Source organism: Acinonyx jubatus, chromosome A2, assembly GCF_027475565.1.
Source record: "Acinonyx jubatus isolate Ajub_Pintada_27869175 chromosome A2, VMU_Ajub_asm_v1.0, whole genome shotgun sequence".
In the NCBI taxonomy this organism is placed as follows: Eukaryota; Metazoa; Chordata; class Mammalia; order Carnivora; family Felidae; genus Acinonyx; species Acinonyx jubatus.
This window is the reverse complement of record NC_069383.1, coordinates 35,392,613-35,419,927: the sequence shown is the minus strand read 5'-3', so window position 1 is coordinate 35,419,927 and position 27,315 is coordinate 35,392,613. Positions and strand designations below refer to the sequence as shown.

Sequence of the window (27,315 nt, the reverse complement as noted above, 5' to 3'; positions counted from 1 at the left end):
GAGTCTAAAGCTGGGAAACTGGGGTAGCAAGAAAATAGTTTGGGGCTCCAAGTGCTTGGGTGCCAGGGGCAGTAGGAGAGAGGAGAATAAGGGAGAGTGGGAGGACATTCAGGAAAACCTTGCCTTTTACCCACAGTTGATTGGAGGTCCCAGGATGGACTATCTTTTCATTGTCTTTGTCATAATCATCTAGCAATTATAGTTTCAGCGGATCAGTTATCATTTGCAAGGGCCTCTTGTGTTCATTACTTTTCCATAATACCTGGTATAGCCAGGTTTACTTTCTGTCTACCAAGAAAAAGTCTCCTTATTGTGTCCTGCGTACAATATGCCCATTTTCATTTCTGTCTTCACTCACACTGTTCTCATCTGATATGTGCCACTGTGTGGCTTAGTATCTCCCTCCCTTCCTTCAAAACACAAGCAGAGAAGTACAGTGACAGCAAGGAAATACCCTGAAGGCCAGTGCCCCAGGCCAGAGCAGTCAACCAACTGAAAGGGACACTGAGGGCTTGGAGGGAAGGACAAGTCAAACTAATTCAGCAACAGGAGATCCTGTGCCCAGCTCTTTGGTCACATATTGACAACATAAAATTTTTGGAATTCCTAAATATAAGATCAGGCATGCCCTTTCTTCACCATCCCTTAGAAATGATGAATTCATTTACATGACTTATCTAGATAACGGGAACAAGCCTGGATGTCAAGAAATGTAGGTTTTTAGTCCTAGCTCTGTCATGAACCCACTAAATGACCTTTGCCAAGTCAGTTAACTTCTGTGGGGCTTTCCCACTAGTGTGCCTTTGCATACATTACCCTTTTTATCTGGAATTACCTTAGCATTGGGACAGGGAAACTCTTACTCATCAGCAGTACTTAGCTTGGTGTCAGCTTTACTCTGAAACATCCCCTGAGTCTCCCCACCTACGCCTCAGCAGTTAGGTGCCACTTTCTTCTTGACCCTGTACTACACTTCTTATTTATGTGACCGTCCCTTTCCTACTCTGCTCCCTACCCCTAGAGTTCCACTATGAGCTACTACTATTGCCTCTGTTGTTTTTTGTTTTTTGTTTTTTTTAAAGTTTAAGTCTTTATTTTGAGAGAGAGAGAGAGTACAAGTCAGGGAGGGGCAGAGAGAATCCCAAGCAGTCTCCACACTAACAGTACAGAGCTGGATGTGAGGCTTGAACTCAGGAACTATGAGATCACAACCTGAGCTGAAGTCGGACACTTCTGACTGAGCCATCCATGTGCCCATCCTCTGTTTTTGAATAGAGGAAGTGCCCAGCCTATGGTTTGACATATAGTGAATACTCAGTATGTGCTTGTTGAGCTTGATGAACTTTGTCTTTATATTTCTTTGCATGCTAAATGAAGGAGTTGGACAAGAGGGTGGTTTTCAAATGTTTAAAAACTAGAAGGACCGGTTTTCTCATTTAAAACATTTTAAGGGGAGGACCAATGAGAATGTCATGGAGAAAAAGAGGAAAGTGCTCTATTTGAAGTAAGAACGGGATTCCAGAAACCTGTCCACTTGACCTCTCCTCTTCAAGAAAGCACTAGGAGGTGGAGAAACACAGTTAAAACAAATCGGCCTGGAATCGGGGTTGCTCATTTCCCTTGCAGCTATAAAAATGTAATTCTGTGAAAGATACTCTTTCAAGTAGCAACATTTTCTCTTTCTTATGTGAACATTTTTTGGTGAAATTTTTCCTGAAATGTAAAAATACTGAACTGCTTCCCTAAGACAGAATGCAATACTAATGTAACTGAATCTTTTCTTAATGACCTAGGTACCTCATTAGGAACATTCACTGTTTCACTGGGCTGAATTCACAAAGGCACTGTTATGACGTGTTTATTTTCCTGTATCTTCCCTATCTGTCATCTGCCATTTCTTCTGCTGTCACTTTCTCTGACCTAATAGCTCCCTTAGCTAATGTCTTTTTCTCAAAGCCCCTGCGCCCTAAATTTTTTGTGAGCTAACACAATAGAAAATAAAGTTTGTTTAGGAAGTCTATGTTCACACACACAAAGAGTCGGGTTTGAGAAAGTCGATGGCCATTGTGTTGGCCCTATGTGAACATCATGAAGGTTATTTTTGCTATTTAGAGGCTTAGGGGTATTTTTGCATCCCTGGGTTTGGGGATTGCTAGAGTCCCACATTGACATAAATTAGGTAGATATATATGTTTTTTAGAAAAACTAACCTTGGAATAATCTGGGAATGACTGAATGAATGTACCTTGAATGATGTAAAGCATTTAAACCATTTTTTTTTACAAAGCAAATGATAGAATATTTTTTAGTATGAACCCCTAATGTATGTTTATAAATGATACACAAGTGCTTTTGTACTAATGAGTTTTATACATTGTAAAACATACTCGAAAATCAAATTTACAAATAATAAAACAAAAACAAATATAAATGTTCATATTATTCTCACACTCCAGAGAATCGTCTTGTGCACCCCCTGGGATGCATGCACAATTACATACCCCATTTGTGTGACTGTTTTAGATAACTGCATAAGGATATTGACTTTGACTTGAGCTGTGCCACTATTCCTCTGCCCAAGTGAAAACTAATTTAGGTGCTTTTCAAGACCTCAAATAAAAATATTTAGCTCCCGAACTTGTGACACAGTAGATAGCACAATAAATGTTTGATGAATGTTGAACGAATGATGGACATTGAGTAGTTCATAATGATGCTTTATAAACTCATTTAATTAGTTCATTTTATCGGTTTAGCTCATGTCAGAATTTTTTCACAATGCGTTCACGTTAGATCATATCACATTAGTGCATATCACTAGGCAGAAATGGGTATAAAACACATTGGGATTTTTTTAATATCTTTTTTAAAAGTTTTAATTATTTATTTTAAGAGAGAGTGAGAGAGCAAGAGCAGGGCAGGGGCAGATAGGGAGAGAAAGAGAATCCCAAGCAGGCTCTACACTGTCAGCACAGAGCCAGATGCAGGGATTGAACTCCTGAACCACAAGATCGTGACCTGATCTGAAATCAAGAGTCGGACTCTTAATCAACTGAGCCACGCAAGCATCCCACACATTGAGATTTAATGGTAGAGGGCTTTGAGCCAGAGCATTTAATTGCCCAGGGAAAGTTTTGACCCATCCAGATTACTATAGTAGGACACATGGCAAAATCTGGCTTAACAAAGGCCATCATGTGATACCCGTGGGCATCTGGGGTTGTGGGTCAGTGGTGGTAGTAGTGACTAAATAGTGGTGGTCTCAAGCCAGGGAGATAACAGTATTATGATGACATTGGGAAGGGTGTGGAGAAAGGGAGTGGGGCCAGTGAGGACACCTTTGTATTGAGTTTCAGGAGTTTAAGCTGTGTCTTAAGCCTTTTGTTTTTACGCTACATATTCCTCTTGGGCACTCAGAGCTCCTAGTCAGTGGAGAACCATCTATGTGCTTATGTTCCAAATCCCTATCCAGCAACCTTCTGGATGATTCCAGTTAGGCGTGTTGCAGGTACCTCAGAGGCTATATCATCTACGTGATCAATTCAGCAGCTTTCCCCAAACCTGCTTCTCCTAAATGTTTCCATCTTTGTGGGTGGTATTACCAGCCTCTACCCAGATGCAGAAACCTGGAAGTCACCTTGGATTCCTCTCCTCCCCGCCTCTTGCCTCTATTTGGCTTCATTCCCCTGCCATCTTAGTGGACTCCCTAGCTCCAATCTCAGTGCCTCCAAGTTGTTTCATACATTATTCCAGAGTGATTTTTATAAATGGAAATTTGGATAATATAGCCTCCTTGTTCAACCCTGGTAAGGCCCCTGATTTTCTCTTCAGCTCCATCTTTCTTACTGCCTCCCTTGTATTAGTTATCCCCTTACACTGAACTTCTTCAGTTCTTCAAGGATGCTTGGCTCCCTTCCATCCTCCAGGCCTCTTCCCACATGGCTCCTTCTACCTAGAGCAGTCTGTTCCTTTCCTTTTCACTTTCTTCTTGTCTCAGCAGAGACATAATTTTTTCCAGGACCTTTCCCTTGATTCCTAGACCAGACTACATCTCCCTGTTAGCTTATTTATTATCCTAGCATCCCAGAACTTGTCTTGCCTTGCCACTCAGCAACTGTTGTTGTAAGTGGTTGTGTATCCCTATTTACTCCTCAGCTGCGACTCCATAAGGGCAGTGGCCACGTTGATCATCTTCACTGCCGCGTCCCCAGCACCCCCAACAGTGCCTTCCACCTCCAAACGTATTTGTTACATGAAAGAAGAGGGCATGGAGTGCCACTCGTCAGGAACCAAGCTAAGCGATTAATCAGACTGAACAAATACAGCAAGGGATAGGGTAAGTGGGCAGCTTGGGGAACACATAGGAGTCCACACTTAATTTCTGGCCTATCAGATGCCACCCTTACACCTTCCAGAGGGAAGACCTGAGTTTACCTAAAGAAGCAAGATAGCCTTGAAGATGGATAGATCTGAGTTCTAAATCCTAGCAGTACAATCCTGGCAAGTTATTGGTAGGGCTGATCTAAGAACACAGAAAATTTATAAAGTGTATGTATGAGAACTGATCTATATATTTTTTAAATGTTTATTTTAGAGGTAGAGAGGCAGAAAGAGGGAGACAGAATCCGAAGCAGGCCCCTGACTCCGAGCTATCAGCACAGAGCCCGATGCAGGGCTGGAACTCAAGAACCGTGAGATCTTGATCTGAGCCGAAGAGTGCTTAACCAACTGAGCCACCCACGAGCCCTGACACCTGGTATTTTGATGTGGCCCTTGTGATCTAGTCATCATGCCATGCTCAGTGTAATCCATCCAAATGCTTCTGCTGTACAATGCTCAGGTATTGACCCCCTGTCCTCATACCTGACATTATTCCAAATGCTATAGGAGACTTATGTTTTTCACTTATATTTTTATTTTATAATTATTTTTTTATAGTAAGCTTATTACCCCTCATGGGACCCTGTGAAGTGTTTCTCTTATCATCTTTATGAGGCAACAAAGGGATAGAGAGTTTGACTAAGTTGCCCAAAGTCACACAGCTGAGCAAGATACAGCATTTGACCATCCTGGTGATTCTATAACACAGGCTCTCATTTATTCCTAATATTTTTATTTGAATTTCATTCCTTCCTCATTAAAGAGTAAAATGTTTAAATTCAAGAAGTATTTATTGAATCCCTTACCATGTGTGCAACATTAAGCACTCCGTGTGAAATTAATAAATATTTATTGTGCCTTTGACTTTGTAGAAGAGTTGTAGAACGTCTTGATATTCATGGACTGTAACCTCTTTGTGAGGGGATTAGAAAAAAAAAGAAGTCAAGGAAATGTGCAAAAAAGGGATAACACAATCTTTCCGAGTGGCTACTTCCTACCCTGTTCCTTTGATTGCAGATAATGTTGTAGTGGACAGTGATGTTTCCTAAACGTTTATTCTCTAAAGGAACTGCAGTCATCCTCAGAATTGATCTGCTTCTATCAAGCAGATTCTAGAGTCCAGGCCCCTGTACAAGTTTTCAGCAAAGTGAAGGCACTTTTATGCACACTGTTTCTGAAATGTCTACACTAAAGACAGAAGAAAAAAAATTAGGCATAGGTCATTAGGGCAAATGTCATTTGTCTTTTGGGATGTAGAGTTTGACCTCACTGTCATCAGCAACTTCAAAGTCTGTGTTCTTCAGGTTTAACTGAAAGTAGGTTGGGTTGCACTGGCACTTTCAAGTTAAGAAATGGATTTTTTTTTTCAATCAGTTGAAATCAATTCCAGTGGGTTTTTTAAAGAAAGGAAATTCCTGGGATATTATTGATACACCTAGAAAGCTGCATCCAGTGTACATTTTCTTCAAGGTTGACAACATGACTGATTTCCTCTCTTGGCCTAGAGATTTAAAGCATGAGTTGGTTCTACCTTTCTAGAAATGAATTCTGCATTTTGCTTGCAATGAAAGAACAAAAGTTACCTGAATATATTATTAAAGTACTTTGTACCTGCAAATTGCTTCGTACAAGTTATTCTAGGCTCATCAGGTTATGCTACAATCAGAACGCCTGATACTTAGTTGGCTTTTTACTTCCGACCACAGGTTTATCTTGCCACCGAAGCCATTCACTGTGCAAGGCCTGGCTTGGGGCCCTGGGCCAGGGCGTCCTCTGGGATGTCAACCTTGTCTGCCTGGATGCCTCCAGTTGATTCAAGCAAGTGCAACTGGTTTTACTGATCCACGTTCCTGTTGGACCAGAATAAAGACCTGAAAAAGAGAATAAAGGTAACTTCAGAGGCATAGAGTTTAAACACTGAGCTAAGGGTCAGGGTTTCAAAACCACACTTTTACTATCCTATCGGGAAAGTTCGATAAATATTTATATTTTTTGTTTTGCATTGTCCCCCCTAAAGGTTTCTCCTTCACTCAGGGAGTTCCCAGATCTTCAGTGGGTCTGGGACAGAATTGGGAAGAAAGGCTGGGAGAAGAGGGAATGGGGTAAGTCTGGGCAGGAAAACGCCTAGGCAGCCAAGGACCAGCCAACTCCCTCCTTTCTCTCAGCCCCTGGAGAAACCCCTTACCCGGAGCCAGCCCGTTCGGCTTTGGCCTCCTGACCCAGACAGTGCAGGGCGAGGGAGCCCACGTTGCACCGCCCCCAGCCTTGGGCGGCCCGCCAAGAGTTCGAGGCCTCCTGATCCGGATGTGATGAAAAAGAGCAACAGACGGAGAAGTGTTTCAGGAGTGGAGGAGTGGTGGCAGGGGGACAGAGAGCCAGAAGGGGAACAGGCCCCCTTCCTGGGGAGCTGGCCGGACTGAGCTGGCTGGAAAGAGAGGGCGGAGAGCGCGGAGTCAGAAGAGCGGCCACTGGCGCAGTTGCAGCCACTGCAGTGTCTGGGCTGAGCCTGAGGGAGGCGGGGAGGGACGCGCAGGGGCGGCCGCCACCGCTGCCAGGCCACTGGGGTGAGATGCCGAAGCTGCTGGATCCTCGCTAACTTTGCCGGGCGGAAGAGGAGAAGGAGGAAGGGGCTTTGAGAGAGTTGGGGGGGGATGCCGAGGTAGGTGGCGGTCTCCCCGGCCAGAAGGAGGAGGGGTTTGGTCCCCTTCCCCGCGCTTCCAAATCCAGTCTCCCTTCCCGCCCCCTTTCAGTGCCTCCCTCCCACTGCCCTCCCCCGCCCCCCAACTCCACCACTGTCAACGTGCGGGGTAGCAGTTTTCCTCCCGGGTTTCAAATCAAAACTTCTCTGGGGTGGGGTTTGGGGGAGGGAGGTGGAGGGGCAGGGAATGTCCTGCAGGGGTGGCGTGCTGGTCTCTGAAAACACTTTTTCCCCCCAACCAGAAGCAGTCAGTTCTCTGCACCCACCACCTAACAGCCCTTCGCGTCCGCCCCGGGGGCGGCGAGCTAGGCGGCAGCGCGGCGCGGGCTCGGTGGAGCGGCCCATGTCCGGCGCGGGCGAAGCCCTGGCTCCCGGGCCCCAGCGCGGGGCCGAGGCGGGCGGCGGCCGGCTGGGCGCCCCAGCCCAGGGTGAGTGCCTGCTCGCAAGTCGCGAGTCGCTTTGTCGTTGTTGCATTTTAAAATTTGTCCACACATTTACTGATGGAGGGAGGGGGGTGGAGGTTGGTGTGCAATGAGGACGGAGTCTCACCCCGTAGTTGTGAACTTTTGCACAGTTAGTGCTACTCAAGAAAGTTCTCCAGGACTCCAGCCCTAGATCAACAACCGGATAAGAGGGCGGGATCCGCGCTGGTCCTTCCACTCCCCCTTCCTTTGACTGCAGGGAAACTGGATGACATGATTGCTTCTTTCTTAAGCATATGCATTTTGGGGCCTAAGACTCCAATATGTGAGATCTGAAGCACTCTCGCCTGCTTCACTTCAGTTCTTGTGTCTTCCTCAGATCCAGGTCTGTTGCTGCTCTCTGAACAAGCTAAGCACTCTGGGCTCATCTTTGTTTCTTGTGAGCCACTCTGCAGCTCAGTTGATGATGTGGGGTTCTGTGACCAGTTCCTTTGGAATGGCTCACGCATACGTTTCAATAACTGTTTTGTTTTGAAATCAGCATGCTTTAAAAAGGAACACTTGGCAAGAATGAATTAGCTCTTTTGTGTTTTTCCAAAGTGTAAACACAGGCAGCCTATAAAGAATATGGTCTTGTTTGTGGGAGACTTCCCTAACAAGCTTATAAACAAGTCAGGCAGTATCTTTGCTCTCTTGAAGGTAACATCCTTGAGGTTTTCAGGGAGCAAGGGCCTTACTCTTCTGATGCAGTTTCCTCTAACGGTGGCTCTGATTTAGAAAGTTCTGATATTGATATAGGCTAAATAATTTTCCAGGTCTTCAAAACCTACTTTATAGTCTGGATTTTAAGCATATCTGATAGCTTTTGTATTTCTTTGACAATAATGTAGTGAGCTTCTTGGGATTGGTGTTTTTTGTTTGTTTGTTTTTGGTTTCTTTGGTTTTTTTTTTTTTTTTTTTTCTTTTTCCCCAAGCTGCAAAAATGGAAAGGAAGAAGTTAATGTTGAACTCAAAAGACGTGAAAGCAGAAAACATCCATGGCTAAATTAAAATGTTCTGGCATTCAGGGCTGTTAAATTGAATTATGTTTATCATTGCTTTTTGCTTCTAAACAGTGAGTCATTTTTTTCTAAACAGAAAATAGAGCAAATCAGAGAAGTAGAATGATAAACATGTTTTCCCAGAAGCAGCCCATGCTCTGCACATTGTATTGCCAACAGTCATTTTCCCGTTGTTAGGCATGCCCTTCATAGTCTTATCGACTCATTGATGTTTCACACTTGAGCTGTTAATCACTATTGTTAAACAATGCTTATGTCAAAATCTACATCAAACACACTACAAAAACAATTGATTTGGACATAGTGATATCTACAGTGTCCAACTTACTTTAATAATACGCATCGTTAGAGTCAGCTAGAACTTGCAGTGGTGTGTAATGTAATGCAATGCAATGCTGTAAAATATCACATGATTCTGATTTTAGGAAGTGAGCATCTAGAATGGTCTGAAGTGCAGTTGACTGCATACAGGATTACCAGTGTGGAAACTCTTGGGGTTATATTGTACCTGAAAATCGGCTTACCCTCAGCAACATAGTTATATACCGCCTTTTTATTCGTTTATCTTTGACTCACATCCTTTAAGCGTCAATTTAATTGTACGTGTAATATAAGGTAATGATTGTAATGATTTTTTAGGAAGAAAATCTTCAGATTCTTGCTAAAATATTATGTCTCATACAAGCAGATTTCATAAGGTATATTGAAAGAAAACAAATTTTGGAGTGAGTGGGTAGGGTAAAAGTTTGCAGATGCAGCCTTCCATAGGTAGTTTGGTCCTCTTGGTAAAGGCGTTAGTGAAGAAAGAAGCTTTGTTCACAGAGTGCCCTACTCTCCAGCTCTTGAGTTCTTTCCTCTGTCCTTGGATTCTTTATCATCTTTTCAGAAGAATACTCTAATAATTCTCTGGTCAGATGTGGCTGCTTAGTTAATTGAAACTTAATTTAAAATTTTTATATATTAAAATCTGTGAGAAAAATGGAGTGTTTTATGGCAATTAGCAGAAAATATCTTTTCATGAAGAGGAAATATAAGGTCAAGTCTTACCTTGTAGGCAAAGATAGATAGATGTCAAGATAAAACCTATGCATATATTACTATATCATGATGAGATATCCACACTCCTAACTAAGGGCATGCAATGTTAAAGTTAAAAGAAATTATAGGGGGGTCTCTAGTGAACTCCCCATCAAATCTAAAATCCCTTTCTCCGTTCTTCCAGATGGTTAGTTAGAAACCTACAGTGTAGCTGATTCTACGTAACGGCATTCAGGGTTAGGAAGGTTTCCTTATTAAGAGCATTGTTCTACCTCTTTAAAATTTCTGCTCTTTTCCTGTGATTCTGCAAGGAAAACTCTATTGGTCTGAAGGCATTAAAAACATTTTCTGTGTATTTTGAAAATTGTTGCAGAGCAAGGACATAAGCTCCTATGCTCCAGGCTGTAAGAGGGAACCAGGATGGGTGTGAGGAGCTTGTAAGCAGCAGGGATCGTGGGCCCTGGGACAGCCCATGGGCCAGGAGGTGGTGATGCTCAGCTCCAGCTCATTGTTGCCATTTGGGCTAATATCTTCCAGTATTTCAAGAGACACTGGAAATACAGATTTTTATGTATCATCTCTCCCTTTTTAAAAGTTGGCAATTGATTAAATACAATTTTGCCCCGGCCAACAAAACAACTATGCTTTCAGGCTGGATATGGCCTCTAGGCAGCTGATCTGTTATCTCTGTTCTAGAAATTAGAATGTAAACATGTGTTTATAACTGTTTCCCTATTTATGACTAACTTCTGAAAGATTGGTTTGATTTGCTGTCTCATGCAAAGTCCCTGTATGAAGGTCTTGATAGATGAAGGATAATTTGGGCCAAACTCAATTTTGTTTTAAGAGAGAATGGATCTTGTATACGTGATTCATCTAATTGTCACTTTTTTTTCATTCTTGGATTAAACATCTTAAAATTCATCGTGTTATCACTGAAAATATAGGTACTTACTTTTTTGCGCAAAAGTTACTAGAATCCATGTACTCGGAAGAGCTTTTTAATTAAGTGCTTCATTCATACATTTGCAACCTGGGACTATGAGGATTTATAAAAATAACTTAGTCCAGATGGATCACTTTAAAAAAATTTTTTAACATTTATTCATTTTTTGAGAGACAGAGACAGTGCAAGTGGGGGAAGGACCGAGGGAGAGGGAGACAGAATCTGAAGCAGGCTCCAGGCTCTGAGCTGTCAGCACAGAGCCTGGTGTGGAGCTCGAACCCAGGAACAATGAGATCGTGACCTGAGCCAAAGTCAGATGCTTAACCGATGGAGCCACCCAGGTGCCCCCAACTGGCTCACTTTTTAGAAAGGTTGTCCAAAGTATTCAGGTGACTTGGCCAAGGTCTCATGCAGTCCATAGAAATCAGGGTAGAACCACAAACTGGGGAATGTATGTCATTGTGATAAATGTGGTTGAAGTAAAGCATGAATATAAATCTTTCCTACGGATGGATGAATCGAAGATAATAGGCTTTGGATACTGTGAATCACTTGAGCCCGTTCCAGTCCCTGCATCTTCCCCCTCCCCCCGCCACTCCCTGCATTTGCCAAGACTTCGATTGTTGGACTGTGAGTGCTGGAATATACTTTAATGTGATAATGTGTGATTTAATGCACTCTTCTCTCTTGGGAGAGTCCTCTGAGACTATTAGGCAGACTTTTCGTAGCAGGATGCAAAATGCCAGTGAAGTTAATTAAAAATAATTTAAAATAGAAGCTAGGGAGAAAATCTTCGAGTTGAAATTACATAAGAAGAGCTTTGACTTAGAAGCTTAGCTAAGTTGTCAGGAGTTTATAGTGGCTAATCAGATTTCCTTTATGGGAAGCCTGTTTATTTCAATTTATACAATGTATGCTTGTAACACCCATATTCTTAGACACATATCATATTGTTTTATCCTTCTGATTAAGGATGGAATTTCTCAAAGTGGATCCTCTTTGAATAGCTTCTCTCTCTGGTTCCAGTCCGGGGAGATTGTGCCCTCCAGGAGACATTTGGCAACATCTGGAGACATGTTTGGTAGACATACAGGGAGTGGAGTGGGTCCTTCTAGGATCTAGTGGGTAGAAGCCAGGGGTAATGCTAAATATCTTACAATGCATAGGACCAAACAGCCCCTCACAACACAGAATTATCTGGCCGAGAACGTAAGTTGCATTGAGATACTACCCTAATATTTCAAGGCTACTGGCATTTTTGGTCCCACTCTGGACTTTTAGAATCAGAATCTCTGGATATGGAAGGGTCAAGAAGCTGTATTGTTAACAGTCTCCAGGTGCTCTTTATCTCTAGTTGAAAATAATTGTTATATAGGCTTTTGTCTGCAGAAAGATATATTGATAGGTTTCTAGTAAGTCTCTCATTTTTAGTTAGAAAGGCCTCAGAAAGCTTTAAAAACAGTCTCTCTTTCAAGTTCCAATTTTTAAATCCTCTCACTCTGTGTATCTTCTACATTACTACTCGTCAGCATGTTTATCACATACCCCAATTAATAACAATAATCCTGAGTGTATTCTTCCTCAAAGAACTTTCTAACATTTTGTGGACTGTAACACAAATGTACTGTGAACTTTAAAAAGGAAATACAGAGATGAAAATTGTAAGTGTCTGAGATAAAAATAAGTGAAATGGGTATTTTAGTACTTTCTTCTACCAGCTCAGTAGATATTCGTGTCCTGCCACCCTACACTTCTCTTTGGAGATCCCGGCATTATGGAATAATAAGGAAAAGAGTGCATAATTTGCACATGGGTTGTGTTCATTTGTAAGTTGGAGTTTTGGAACCTAAGTTACCCTTTCTCGTAGAAACAGTGATAAATTATATTTAGTTCCCTAATCTCAAAAAATTAGAATCAACTTATATTAAATATTTATTACTAATTTTCATTTCTGCCATAGCCTTTTTTTTCCTCTTTGCATTATTTCTGCCTTACTCAAATGCTTCATAAATATTCAATCCTACACACACACACACACACACACACACACGAACATATATATATATATCTTGAACCTTGCTGTGTGACAAGTACAGAGAGGAATACACTGAATGAAATTCGGGTCTTGCTGAATGATGGGAGAACACCTACATTCACCCATAACTGTAATACAAGGTAGACTGATAGGTGCTATGATAGACGTAAAAAGAATGTGTGATGGCAGAACATGGGAGACAGAAAGTATCTCTAGCTGGGGCATTTGGAAGAACCGCAAGGAAAACTTTTGATTTGAGCTGGACAAAGAAGCACGATCATAGAACTCAGCTCTGTGAAGATGGATAATGGAGAGCAAAACTTGGAGGTGATTATTACAAAATGTTGAATGCTTCACTAAGCCCTTTGTTATGGGCTGTATCAAAGAACAAAGAGTGAGGTAAAGTTGTAAAGATAAACTGAAGTAATTTTGAGGATGGCTCTAATTCTCCACTAAGGCGTTTGTATATCCTTTTTGTAGGCAGTGGTGAGCCATTGAAAGTTCTTGAGAAGGGGAAGGACAGGACCAAATTGGTGTTTTTTAGGAGAATAAATCTGGTAGCAGTGCAAAGGATGATGTTGGTACGAGGGGCAAGAGTGAAGGCAGTGATTATCCGGGAAGCTATGACAGGCACTTGACAAAAAGGACATAGGGCAGCCCCACTAGGATTTTGATCCAGGAAATGGGTTTAAGAACAATAGGAAAAGTAGGATAGAGTTCTTCCTAGCTGTGAGAGCCCCTTGAGGGCCTTAAGTTTTACTTACTCAGCTGTGAATCTCCTAAAGCATAGTGTCCAAATTTTGTTGTATCCAATTGATATGGTTCAGCGACGTATTTTATACGGGAGGTAGTGTGAAGGTAGAAATTCAAGGTAATCCAGGGGTTTGACTTTTTAGCCTGAGTGGAAACATGGGAGTAGCTGTTGAGTCTTCTTTGGATCATCTTGGTTCCTGGAGCTTATCCCTTGCCATGATAAGCAAGTAAGCCACCAAGAACTAGAACTTGTAAGTAGGAGAGTGGTGAGGGTCAAGCTCACAGGGTCAGAGTTCACCACCAGATAGTTGATGGCTGGACACAAGAGTGAGGGAAAGGACTGAGGAGAAGCTTTGGGGGCATGGCCACACTTGAGAAAGGAGAAGGAAAAGAATATAGAAAGAGAGTCCATAAGGATTAGTCACAGAAGCCTTAGAGGTTTAGTGGTCATGGAAGATGAAAAAAGTTGTGATTTGTTAAGGGAGAAACCAGGTGTAGAGAGGATTTCAGTTGGGTGGATTTTGAGCTTGCTCACCACGTGCTAATGGAAAGAAATCCAGGGGAGAGAGGGAGATGGAAGTTGAAAGGGTATGGGGTACAGTGGTGGTGTGGTGGGTGTGTGTAATTGAAAGTAAAATTCCAGGACAGAATTGGACAGAGACCAGTCATAGGAAAGTAGACCACGTTCCCTTTACAGATGGGCATGGGAGAAAATAATAAATGATAATCTAGACACAGTTTGATGAGAAAGAGAGATCTTGGAAGGCCTAGATCTTCTTAGCAAAGTAGATGGTAACATTTGCTGAGAGCAAGAGTGGGGGGCGGTTAGGATGAGTCGAGAAATTTGAGATGTGTGGAAAAGATTTCAAAGAATGAAGTATTCAAGAGGGATTCAATCTGGGGCAAACAAAAGGGCTGCTCTGTATCACTGAGGGCTTAACTGAGAATGAATGGCATGAATTTTTAGTGGACACGGTCAGCATGGTTGATTGCCTTTCTCAGCAAGGAGCATGTGGGAGCTTGGGAATAGAGCTGATAGAATGAGTTTTTGGAATTAGCATAGGGTTGGAGGTTGGCAGGGTAGAAGCAGTGGGGGGACAAAGGAGGAGGATTACCCATGTGTGAGAAGAGTGTATTTGTTCTAATGAATCTTGTGTTCTAGGGTGTATGGGGAGCCAGAGAGCCCAGCAGTGTAATTGGCAGGTAAGGTTTCTGGCCAGCAAGAACCATGCCTGTTGGCCTTGTTTGGTCAGTTAACATGTAAGGATTTATACATTTATACATTTATACATATATATATATATATATATATATATATATATATATATATATATATATGTATATGTATTTGAGTGACCTTTATAGGGCTAGTTGGGGGGGAAACTGGAATTTTTGGGTGTGTAAGAGCCTTTCCTGTTTCTTTGAACCTTATTTCCTGGATCTTGTTGAGGTGATATCATGGAAAATTCTAATAGCTGTGTGCAATTATTTTAGTATCATTATATTCTTATAATAATAAAAGATTTGGGGAAAATAAGGAAACCTAAATTGACATAATCTGAAGTTAAGCCATTTGCAAATGGAAAATTAGAACGATACAACAACCAACAAAGGAGAGAAATGATTCAACCAAATAAATGGTCTTTCTGAGGTAACATGATTATTCTACCCTATATAAAGTTAGGGGATGTGATGTTTATGTTTCTTTTTCTAAAAGTCTTTCTTCAGTTTTTACTAAGGAAAGATTGATCCTGCACTGTCTAGATACTAGATGTTTGGATAGTTGGATGTTGGTGATTGGAGCAGATGAAGGACGCCGTGGTTCCTCCCATTGTCTTAATCATACATGTATTTGTGCACCAGTGTTTTGGATGCTTCTCTCTCTTTTCCTTATCTCTGTGTCTGTGTCTCTTTTTCCCTTTCCTCCTCTCCTTTTGCCATTGACACTTTCCTGAAGTTACTTAAACTTTTCGTATCTGCTTTCACATTCACATACATCTTCTCCAGAAGGAAAGCTTTTAACCTTGAGTTTGAAAGCCAGTTATGTTTTAAAAAGATTCTAATTTAATCAGTTAGGGTTCACTAAGTAGGAGCTATGAACAGAGTTATTTTAACATTAATTTCGTTTGTGGTTTCTACGTGCAGTCCACTTCTGTTTTCAGATTCACACCCACATGATCTGAAGTAAGATGATTCATATGCATGTGCTTTTATGCCTGATTTTTTTTTTTTTTTACTAGTTTCAGGAGTAGAGTCTGAAGTTAATTTTCCTGCCAGCACATAGATTTCATTATTGATACGTTTGAAGAGAAACCATGTCAACAAATCGTTTTTGTGTGCCTACTGCGTGCGAAGTCTTGTGCAGATTAAGAATCTGTAATGCGTAGTTTGCCCACAAGGAATTTGTAAAGTTAATTCCTTGTCTAAATATCAATTCAAGATTACAACAAGAAGCAGGTGACAGATTAGTTTACGGCCAGTTGCCAGCTGACTGGTGCAGTTCTGGAGCATACAAATTCAGAGGTTGAATGAGAAACCCAGAGTGGCAAGAAGTCTGTTCCTCCTGGGTTGGGCTGCTAGTGATCCCATCTGAAGAAGACATAGTTTGCAGGACTTTTGGTTTGAATTATGCAGAATTGAGCACCAAAAATAAAGCAATTTGTGGTTGAGTAGGTGACAGACTCTCTGAAGGCAGCTGGAACACACAAAGGAACCAGCCTCTTCTCTAGGATCAGGTCCTCCTACTCTTTTCCCTGGATCAGCCCTTGATCTCCTGGGCTCTATGAACGTGGACCTACTCTGTTGTTTGTTTTTCCATCGCTCATGCAGCTTGCATTTTCTGAGGGGTATTACTCTTTATTTCTCACTGAAATACAAGATGAAATTTTGGAGCATGGGAAAGGTGTAGGAGCTTCCATTAAAATATGTACAACATGACAATATACCGATTTGTCATCACTATGCAAAATGGATTTTTACTTGAGCTAAGGAGTAACATATTCAGTCTTTGTGTTGAAATAATTTCAAGAAAAAGGTGGCATTGGTAGTGGGCATAGGAAAATATACATTTGAGAGAGATTGGGAAGTTATAATTAGCTGGATCTCATAGTTGACTCTGTTAGGGCGGAGAAAATAGAGAATTGAAAGATGATTCTGTGAACACTGCTGACCAAGATATAGACTATAGTTGGAGAAACAGGGCCAGAAGAGAAGTGGTGATGAATTCCTAAAATTTTCGGAAATGTTGAGTTTGAGTTGCCAAAGATATATTCATGTAGAGGTGAGACTTCAAATCTGTAGGTCAGGACAGGGAGCAAGTCTAGAGGAATGGATTTACAAGTTCTCCTCCTGGAGGCCATCAGCCATTTGTGAGATTACAAAGATTGTGGGGTCAGAATGGGGTTGTTGTCTTAGAGGAGAATCCAAAGAAAGCAATGTCTCAAAGAAATGATCCTGAAGGCAAGAAGCCACGTCACTTTTGGACTGAAGTCCAAAAAATAAATGGCAATATGGTTCTGCTTCTCTTATCATTATCTTATTTGTGTTTTCACTACTATGTGAAATGCTCTTCTCCATCCTCTCTCACTTATATCAGGAGTGGCCTCAAATCATAGCTTTGAAAAAGGCTTTACAGATGAAACAACCCCCTTTGGTTCACTTTTGATTTCCATTGGCCTTCATTCTTGTAACAGTGCCAAATTAAGGTTCATCCCCACCCGATAGAACTGAGAAGTAACAGAAAAGTTTTCGAATTGTGGCACTTACAGCAGTGATCATGACAAAAGACTGAAGATGGGTGTGTGACATCATTTTAAAAAAAGAGGAAGATGTCAGAGTCCTCAATTCCTTTTTGTAATGGGCTTAGTCAATTGCTAAGTAAGAAAACTGCTGCAGATATGGCCTCTCTGGATTTCCACAGTAAGACAAACTGTTTGATGATGGCTTTCTAGACAAGATGAAGAAGACTATCCTGTCTATAAGGGTGAACAGAATGTTAAAAAAGGTCCCGAAAAATGATTGAAGGAATTGAGGGTGTTTAGCACGGAGAAAATAGACACAAGGGCATGAGATATTTTCTAATATGAGACGGTCACAGAGGGAACATTAGACTTTGATTGCAAAGAGCAAAATATGATGAATCAGCGAAAAATGTAAGGAAGTAGATTTTAGCCAATTGTGAGGAAAGCCTGTGAATGATTAAAACAGTCCCAAACTGGAGTCAATGGTGTGCTGAGGCTATTTCCCTGCCCCAGAAGTAGTCATGCCTATACTCCTTGGCTTGTTCTTGGGGATATTGGATGGTGAAGGTATTCATCTGAATTCAAATTAGCAGGTTGGGCTGAGACCTCTAAAAGCTCATCTAACTCCACATTCCATTAGCCTGTGAGTGTTTGGTTTTAGCATGAGTATACTTGGTTGAAAGAACACAAATGAGCATATATTTGAAGTGGAAGGAGTTTACTATGCCTCAGGGTAGGTCATCCTGAAAATATATTTTTAGGAGAAAGAACTGTAGGTTTGGATGTCAAAGGGCAGGAGATGAAGATGACCGAGGTAATGTGCCCTGGTTGCCAGTATCAGCTTTCTGTCATCTAACCTCTCCCTACTCCTTCTGCCATTTATTTAGAACCCAGATTTATTGAGATATTATTATATGTTGTACCTATTCATTTGCATGGTTCTATCCAATTGTATATTTATCTAACTTTGGAATTGTTTTCCACTTTGCTGTGTGTATAACCCACTCTACCTACCCCCAAATTTTAAACCAGTGGAGTCAATGTCATTTTTATCACTCTTGAATATAAATGCACCCTAAGCTTTTAAATGCATACGGAGCCCTTTGAATGAATGCACACTAGATTTTGCTCAGTCTTATTTTTCAAAATATTGATAACAGTGAATTGATTAAATTAAATTGATTCAGGCATTTAGTTCTATAAACACTTATAATGATTTGTGCTTATATAATAATTCTTGTATTTACAAAATTATGAAATTTTATGCATATGCTCATTCATCTGTTAAAATACTTTGGTTATCTTAACTTTTTTTGGACAATGAGATTTTAATCCAATTTATTTTTTGTTCTTTAACATTTTTGAGAGAGCACACGTGTGTGTGTGTGTGTGTGTGTGTGTGTGTGTGTGTGTGCAAGCAAGGGAGGGACAGAGGGAGAGAGAGAATCCTAAACATGCTCTGTGCTGTCAGTGCAGAGCCCACTGTGGGGTTCAATCTCATGACTATGAGATGATGACCTGAGCTGAGATCAGGAGTTCAACTGACTGACATTCGACTGACTGAGCCACCCAGGTGCCCCGATTTTAACCCATTTTAGAGCATTAGGCAAAGCAGGTTGGTTTTGCAATGTTTCTTGAAGGTCATTAGGCTTGAGGGTTTTGTTTGTTTGTGTTATTTTGATGAGTGAAGAAGTAAAATTCCAGAACCTTAGGTCTTCCTGGAAACTGCTTTATCTTTGATTTTTAAAGGTTACATATGGGAAGCATTTGTAGATTTCCACATTGTTCTGAGCCTCTGGGAAAAACAGACCCAGATTTTTTACTTTGCCCAGAGATTTTAGTCTTGGATTACTTGAGATTTCATAAACCAGAACACACATAGACCATCTGAAACGATGCTGATATTTTAAAGGAAGAGTAAGAATTGTTTAAAACAATTGCTTTGTTTTCAGAAAAAGGAGGTATGAATATAGATTGCACAGCAGTAAGAATATCCATAATATATAGATTATAAATAATCTGACATAGATTATTATCAGATATTAAATTGAATTGGATGAGATCTAACATGCAAAAGTCCCCAAATTTAAGTACAAAGAATGGTACTTGTATTCCTTTTATATATGAATATATGTGTGTTTTACACTAAGTTTTTGAAGTTTTGTAAAGATTTCTGCCAAGCACCATCATTTATATTAGTGTTCCATGAAGTAAGCAAATAAAGTATGGTTAACAAGTAGAAAATATATTTGATGGTTGGTTTGTACATTTACATATACCTCTGCCTAGTTCAGTAGAATATTTTGAGGTGGCTTATAAGAGTACATTTTAAAAGAATATTAAAACCTAATAATGGAAAATACAGGTACCTAGAGATCCAAACATGAGGAAAAATCAAAATGTATATAGAGACCGTAGGGTCAGACTCACTCAATTTTGTTTGTAAATTTGGGTCAAAAAGAAAACTTTTTCTTTAATACGATGTTCCTTGTGCATCAGGAAAAATGTATAGCTTCTCAGAGAAAGCAATAGTTTTCCTCATACTAAGTCTGGAAATAGATTTCTTGCCTGCTTTTTCACATAGGGATTACTGACTAGATAGTTCCTTCAACATCTTCCATATGATAGCTTTATATCAGGGTTTTAAAAGATGCTTATTGTAATAACAGTTAATGAAATAATAATAGCAAATGTGGATGAGCCCTTACTATATAACAGAACTTCTGCTTTCCAGGCATGATTCCGTTTATTTCCACAGCCAGTTTATGAGATAGATACTATTGCTATTCCTATTTTAAAGATTAAACATGTGACAGTTAATTTGCCCAGGATCCATAGCATTCGTGGTTGACCCAGGCACCCTGATTTGAGATCCTGTGCCGTTAACCACTTCCAGCGCAAAGTACAATTTAGAGATGGTCTTTCTGTCCCAGAGAACCAAAGAGAGTCTTTGTTCATCAGGAAGGATTCAGATATCTGCACTTGTACATGACAGGACTATCTCCATTTCTTGGAAAACCCTGGCACGTACAGAACTCTGTGTTTAAAAGCTCATTAGTAATTTTCACAAACTAATCATCCTCATGCAGCATGGCTAGATTCTTTTACTATTGTGTGCTAAAAGCATTTAACTCTTGAGATGATATATTTGCTTGATTACAAACTGATGGAAAGACTATCCCTTTTCAGTGGTTGACACTGTTATCTTTTAGAAAGCCTTAAGTTTACTATGTCTACCTTTAATGGGCAGAACTGAGACTAGTTATAAATTACCTGATAGCAAATTTGTGTTCAAAATAAAGAACTTACTAATAGACCTAACTGACCAGGAATAGGGTTGTTTGCTTGTGTGAGGGATCATTCCTTGGAGGTTTGAAGGGCTGAGTGGTGTGGTGGGTCTTTCTACACTTGGTACCGTATCAAATGAGCTGCAAGATGCTTTCCACTTCTGGCTTTTCTCCTATTTTCACCTGAATGTCTGTCTCTGACTCTCATTCTGCATTCTCATCAGTAAAATGAAACCAACGTGCTCTTATGATATCGTTGATGGTTCTGAAGATCAAATAAATGTTAAAGCCCTTTGAAAATTGCTAATACTGTAATTGCAAAAGTTAATTAATTTACTCTTTCAACGAAAGGAAGTGTTTTATTTTTAAAAACTTGTTTAACAACCATATACCAGCTAAGTGGGTGTTCTGTGGCATAGAACGTAATATAATGTTGTACGTATATTATTATCCAATTTACTTATATGTAATGCTTTTAGATTTTTCTCTTGTTAATCACCATTCAACTGGGTTATTCCCTAACTCTCAGAGGTCAGTAAAATTCTCATTCTCAAGGTTTCAAATTCGGACAATGTCAACTAGGTAAAATATTATAGAATTTTAAATGAAATGGAAATTCTGTTTACCTGGATCTCATTCTTCTTCAGCAGGAACGATTGAGATTGGAGAGAGATTACTTTTCACCATTCATACCCTTGTTTAGGAAAATAACAAAAAATAAAGAGTATTGATCCTGTGAGAGAGTCATTTCTGAGTAGGACATATTGTATTTAAATCGATCATTTAGAACTCTTACTATTTCTTTTGATTCTTTTGCTTAATTCATGCTTGTTATTTTCTTTGAGAATTAACTCAAATCCAATGCCTTACAAAGGTTTTTCTTTGATTTCCTCCACTCTATTCTGAACCCTTCAACGTGTATATGAAGTTTTGGCTCTGTTGTTTAGACTGTTTGCAAAGTCAGATTTACAGAATTGTGGAGACAAAAAAGGGCTCTGCCATCATCCAGCTCAATGCCCTCACTTCTGTTTGAAGAAAATGAGACCCAGACCCAGCCACATAGCTGGTCAGTTTTTGAGTCAGAATTACAACCCAGTGCAGTTTCCATTACCTTCTGTTTGGTAATTGCTTGATTGTTTTGTGTGTATGTTTGGTCTCTCAAGCTAGAAGATTTTTTTTTATCAGAGACCAAGGTGACTTTATTTTCCTCCCTCAGCCAAAGATTTCTTCCGTACTTCTGTGATTCCTGGGAGGCTAGCCTTATGGAAGCAGATGCCAGTAGTATGCAGCTGTCCTCTGGTCTAGTGCTGTTTTTAAAGTGTCTTCAAGTGTATTTTAATTTCTAAAACAATGCTTATGTATTCGTCTATTAGTAGAGCTTGTTAATGTCCTATATAACTCATGATTTGTATTTTCATAGTTGTCCTGACCTGGAGACCAAACTGAATACCTCTGTATTAGTGATTAGGTAAAATGGTATTTTCTGATTACTTGGAATACGGTGACGAGGTGATGTGAAGTGAGGTCTGTATTGCAGTATTGAATAGGCTTTTCTAAGTGTTCTCAAAATCGTGTAGTACAGAAGAGCTTGCTTAGAACAGTGTCCCTCAAACCTGGCCATATATGATGATGACATCCCTCCCCCCATCCTACCCCATACCACCTGAATTGGAACCTGTGCCTCTTTATGTTTAAGGGGCTCAACAGTGAAGACCCACTAGTGTAGAAGAACAGCATTATTGAGATGACCACGGTCCCCTTTTAAGAGAAAACTGTTAAGTTAGAGAGCAGTGCTGCTTGGTTGTATACGCAGAATTCTCACAGAAAGGTACGGGCTGAGCTCATGCATCACGAAGTTACTTGATTGCCTATGGGATGTGCCTTTTGGGACCATATACTAGTTTAACAGCATCTACAAACCTTCATAAACCCAGGAAGGAATTGATTAAACCAGGACTGTCGCCCTGCTTCTGCAGTTCAGAAGTGACACACACACAGTAAACCTCCATTGATAACAGAAATCTATTAGAAATTGCCTGTTTGTCATCTTACTGAGTAGTGGCTGACCCAAAGTACTGAAAGTTGTAGTAAGGTTGGTTCTGCGGCTGGGCATCATGATTCCCGCCTTACCATTGTCTATCAATTAAGTCTTAGTCTGCCTCCAGGCGTTTCTCCAGTGTTAGATGTAACGGCGCCCCATTTATGAGACTGTTATATAGGTATTCCATTAAATATTACAAACATGCCAATAAAATAATATACACATGTTAAAAAGTTATAGAACATTCAAATGGTCACAGAAATTTAATTTTTAAAAATGGAGAATTGGCAAAAGTCAACTGAATTTTTATGCTTAGAACCTTTTCTGAGCCTTGTTTTGGGCTGGGTGCTGTGTGGGTCATAGCAAAAAGCTGAGGCCAACTTTTGGGCTAAGACATTTACTTTTCAAATGAGGCAAAGTTGGATAGACTGATGATTATGATTTGATAGTAATTACATTTTGTTTCTTATTTCTTGAATATAAAGGGACAAAGAATGATAATTTTTCTTTTTTAACTTGAGAAGGACTCTAACTCTAGAATTTCACAGATAAGGAAACTTAAAAAAAATAATAAGTGATAAACTGTTCCTTAATAAATACTTAAAGCAGAAGAACTTTATTTTCCTCTTAGTGGTGGGTCACTAGTAAATCAGCGTGTATATGGACCACATGACATTTTCATTTATTCAGTGGAGAGTTTAGAGGGCCTGTGTTGAGCACTTGAATATTGGACATGATTCAAATGTGAGTCAAGTGTGTCTAGAGGCTTTATTCATACCTATTTTCTTTTAGTCAGCAATGCTTCATAATGCCCTGGTTTCATGAATTAATTTTAATGGAATTAAACTTGAACAGCTCAAAATTATATAATTAATTTCATTCAGCTTCAATTAAAGTTGCTAATTGAATCAAGCCTACTAGCATGACACCTGGCGGCAGTTAGCTTCATAACAGTAGCAGCAAGTGTGTGGGACTCTGCTGATGAGCTAGTTTGTGTATACTAGTGACTTTTTATAAAAAGCTCTTCTGTTGATAATCTCAGAAAGGCCTTGAGTTGACTGTAACAGTGGAAAGATTTCTGGAGTTGTTTAAAAAAGTAAAGATTTTAATTGAAACGAACACCTCTCAGGAAGATTACATTTTCTCTAGGATAATGCTGAGTAAATGTTACATAAATCTTCTAGAACATATTGGTTTAGCATGCTTCTGATTTATATTTTACTGCTATCTGAATATGGTTTTGCTTTCTGAAAATACTTAGCATTGAAGACCTTGCTTTTTTTCAGAGATTTTTAGCCTCTGGACTTAGTCCTAAGCGGTGTCCATCTATTTTCATGTGTTGAAATGTGTTGCATGGCAGAACTTTTCAATTGTTGTGAAATCCCCATGGTACATGAGAAACTTTTGCATGTGCAGAAAATTTTTCCTTCCACTGGAAATGTTAACAGAGTTGACTAACAACTTCTGTTTGAATCTCTTTCCTTTCCTTGCTTCCATGGCTTGACATCATCCAGTTTCTCGTCCTTCTCTGACTCCTGTCTAATTGTACAGACCCCTCTTGGTACTCTTATTTTAATGTGCTCACTCTTTTGATGGGCCTATTCATTTAAATGGCTTTAGCAGTCAAGTTTAGGAAGATCACTTTTCCCAGCTATAACTTTATTTATGATTTGCACTTTCAAATGTGCAACCTAAAGTCCTCCTCTACTAAACTGTAAAGTTCATGAAGGCCTGAGCTGTGTCTCAGAATTCATTGAGCCTTCATTGCCTGACACGATGCCTAAAACATCTACGTACAAATAGATATTTTTAACTAATAAATTGTTCTCCTCCTCTCCAGGTTTTCCCCTTCAAATCCTTGACCAAGAGAGCTCCATCATCTCCAATCCCATCTTCCCTGATCATCTGTGCAAATCTCTAGTTATGTTCTCACATCTACCCCCTTTCCCATCTTGTTGTTCAGTTGATTAAGCTCTGATTAAACTGGACTATTCTAAGCCTCTCTTATACTCTGTTCTCCCTCTTACATACATCCATACTCCAGTGATTGTCAAGGATGTAAGTGCAGTAAAATTACCTAAGTGCCCCATCCCTAAATTGAAATAGAATCTTTAGTGGTGGGGTCCAGGAATCTGCTTTTTAAAAAGCCCCCCAAGTGAGTTAAAATGCAGACGGGATTGAGACACTGCTGTGCACAAATGAATTAATCTTCCTAATGCACAGCTCTGATAAAGCAATTCATAAAGCTTCAATGGCTACTTTGACTTACTTATCTTGCCTTGAAATTCTGTCTAGATTTCTCACCTTCACATTCAGATACCCATGCTGTGTCCCTAATCAAACCTTTATAGTCTTATCTCCTAATGTCCCCCTTAAAGTATTTCACACTCCAGAGAGTTGGAACCTTTGCTGGAGTTTATGCTTGTGGAGTTTGGCCAGGCCATGCTTCCACCTGGAATGACCTTTCTCCCATCTCTGTTTGCAGAATTCCTGCTAGTGTTTTGAAGACTATCCAACACGCACCTTTCTCTGGGTTGCTTTTGTTGAGGTCTGAATCTTGATGACTTTGTTTTTCTTCCTTTGAACCTCTTTATTGCTCTGGACCTCTTCTCACATGGATTTTACCTTGTGTTGTAGTTAGCTTTTTGTTTGAGTTGTTATGTTCCTGATCAGATGTTACTTTTCCTTACTGGCTTTCCCCCTAAGAGCCCCTAAACCCCTGTATAAATCTCCCATCCTAAACATCTCCCTTTGTGAGAATACGTAACACAGCCCTTGCCTCTTTCCCAAGTTTCTGCACAGAGAACTCTGCTTGTTTCTGTACCTTCTCACTTCTCAGTTGCTCTCACTGAGCTTCAGCCTGATTTTTAATCCCCACCGTTCATTGGGATCTCTTCTCCTTTGTTGCTTTCTCTGCTGCACCTGCCCTCTGCATGTATGGACTCACTTTCATCTTTTATGTGACCTTTCCACATTTCTCTGTCATGGCACACCACTTGTGTTATGATGACTTATTTACGGTAGCAGGTTAGTTTTACTGTAAACACGTTTGTTTCTTCGATGCTTGTCACATAGTAGGTGCTCAGTAAATCTGTTACTGCTTCAATACCTATGCGACAGTCAATAGAGGTACTGCTACCATTTCCTTAAATTATGGCAGACTTGGAAGCATTTGGAAAAAAACACCATAAACTGAAAAAAATAGAGAACAATATGTAACATTTAATGGTAATAGATCTTTTGTTTTATTTAGAAAAATGTGATAAAGAAAATACTGAGAGAAATAGAACTCAAGCTGCCGATAGCTGCTTCGCACATGGAATGATGCAAGACCAGTCCATTTGGGGAAATTGTTCAGATGACGAACTCATCCGAAGTAAGTATTTTTAAAGAAAATCAGAGTGATTTGGGTATATGCCTATGATAATAGGCTTTTAGTTAATTGTCCCATATAATTTTCCTGGAAATCTATAAACCAACAGAGTTTATCTGAAAGTATGTTCATGAGTATTTTAAAAAACAGAGCTAAAACTAGAATATAGGTAATCCTGTTTGTCCATTTTCATCCTTTGTTTTTTTTCTTAGAAAAGGAAGAATTGACCTGTAAACGTTGGATTTTATTCTCATAGAGCTAGAGATAAAACTTAATTCCTTCTTGAGCAGTGACTGAGAAGTAGTCAGACAATTCTAAATGGACTGTGAAACTAAAAAGATAATGAAAGAACAAAAGGGCAATGAACAGTATTTTGGTAATGCCATTCTGGTCTCTGTTCTTGTAGCCAAATGACTCCAAATGTGTTTTTTTTTTTTTTACAATTCCCATCATTGGCATTACTTGGCTTTTCTTTTGTTTCTCTTCCTCTCCCTGAACTTGCTCTGTAGACTGTATACAAAAGCTGTGGTTTATTTCCATTTGATGGTGGGAATCCCCGGAAACACCAGTATCTTTTGGGTACTATGTAGAATACTCATGATTGTCAGGTTCTCCTAAGACCTGAGGCTTTCCCCCACCCCCACCCCGGTAGGTTCAAAATGAATTTGCTATATAATGAAATATTCTTTGTAGCAAACAGGTAAGTATAAAGAATATTGTTATGCTATTTGGTGATAGAAAAAAATACTGTCAATTGCATGAAATAGTTTCTTTGTTGAGATGATGATGATTCAGCCTGTATGATGAGACACTGGCACTCTGGGAGCAACTGTCTAGTTGTTTTACTAATATGCCCTGAAGAAATGCAGAGACAGGGCGCTTTGTGCCCCCGCCCCAACCCTGGGAAAATGGACAGATGAATGCATACACAAAAGATAAAGTCCGAAGACAGCAACGCCACTCCTGCCTGAAAAATAGCTGGTGAGAATTTCCAAATATTTGCGGGTGACCTTGGACTCTGAATTCTGATTTACAAATTTCAGAAACTGTATTTTCATTCTCGTCCTGGTCACGCTTTTCTAACTAAGGCAAAGGCGACTTTGTTGGGTCCAGAGAAAAATCTGATGTCTGGATTTGCCAAAACGGAATGTTTTATGTCATATTTAAACTCAACTCAAGCCTGGATAGCACTTCAAAGTTTGCTATTGTGATAGCTTCTGCTGTTCCAACTCCCTGACACTGAACTCTACAAAGCTGCCTGGATTTCCTTCTTTGGCCCCATAGGGTCTTTGGCCATCTCTGAATAATTTAATGTCTGTCTCTCTTAACCCCACAGCTAGGGAGATGTGTGTTTTCCTCTCAGCATCCAGCACATTTTGGGGGGCCCAGTGAAATCTTTTGTAATAACAGTAAGCCCTGGAAAGAAGGCCCTGGCTCAGAGTTGCATGGGGGAGGAGGGGAACATCTGTGGTGAGTCAGGACCGGGCTGGCTCCCGTTCCAGGAGTCCTGTGTGGCTCCCTGAGCACTGTGGAAGAGGAGG

General features: G+C 40.1%; 1 protein-coding gene across 1 annotated transcript in view; it reads left to right on the top strand.

Annotated features, from left to right (window-relative positions):
- The first annotated feature begins 6,778 nt into the window (after window positions 1-6,778).
- Window positions 6,779-27,315, top strand: part of MDFIC (MyoD family inhibitor domain containing) — an 86,583-nt gene continuing 66,046 nt past the window's right edge. The window contains exons 1-3 of the mRNA XM_027075312.2: window positions 6,779-7,039; window positions 7,321-7,506; window positions 25,655-25,777. Of these exons, the coding sequence (XP_026931113.2) occupies window positions 7,422-7,506; window positions 25,655-25,777 (208 nt within the window). The 5' untranslated portion in view covers window positions 6,779-7,039; window positions 7,321-7,421. The remainder of the gene's footprint in view (window positions 7,040-7,320; window positions 7,507-25,654; window positions 25,778-27,315) is intronic.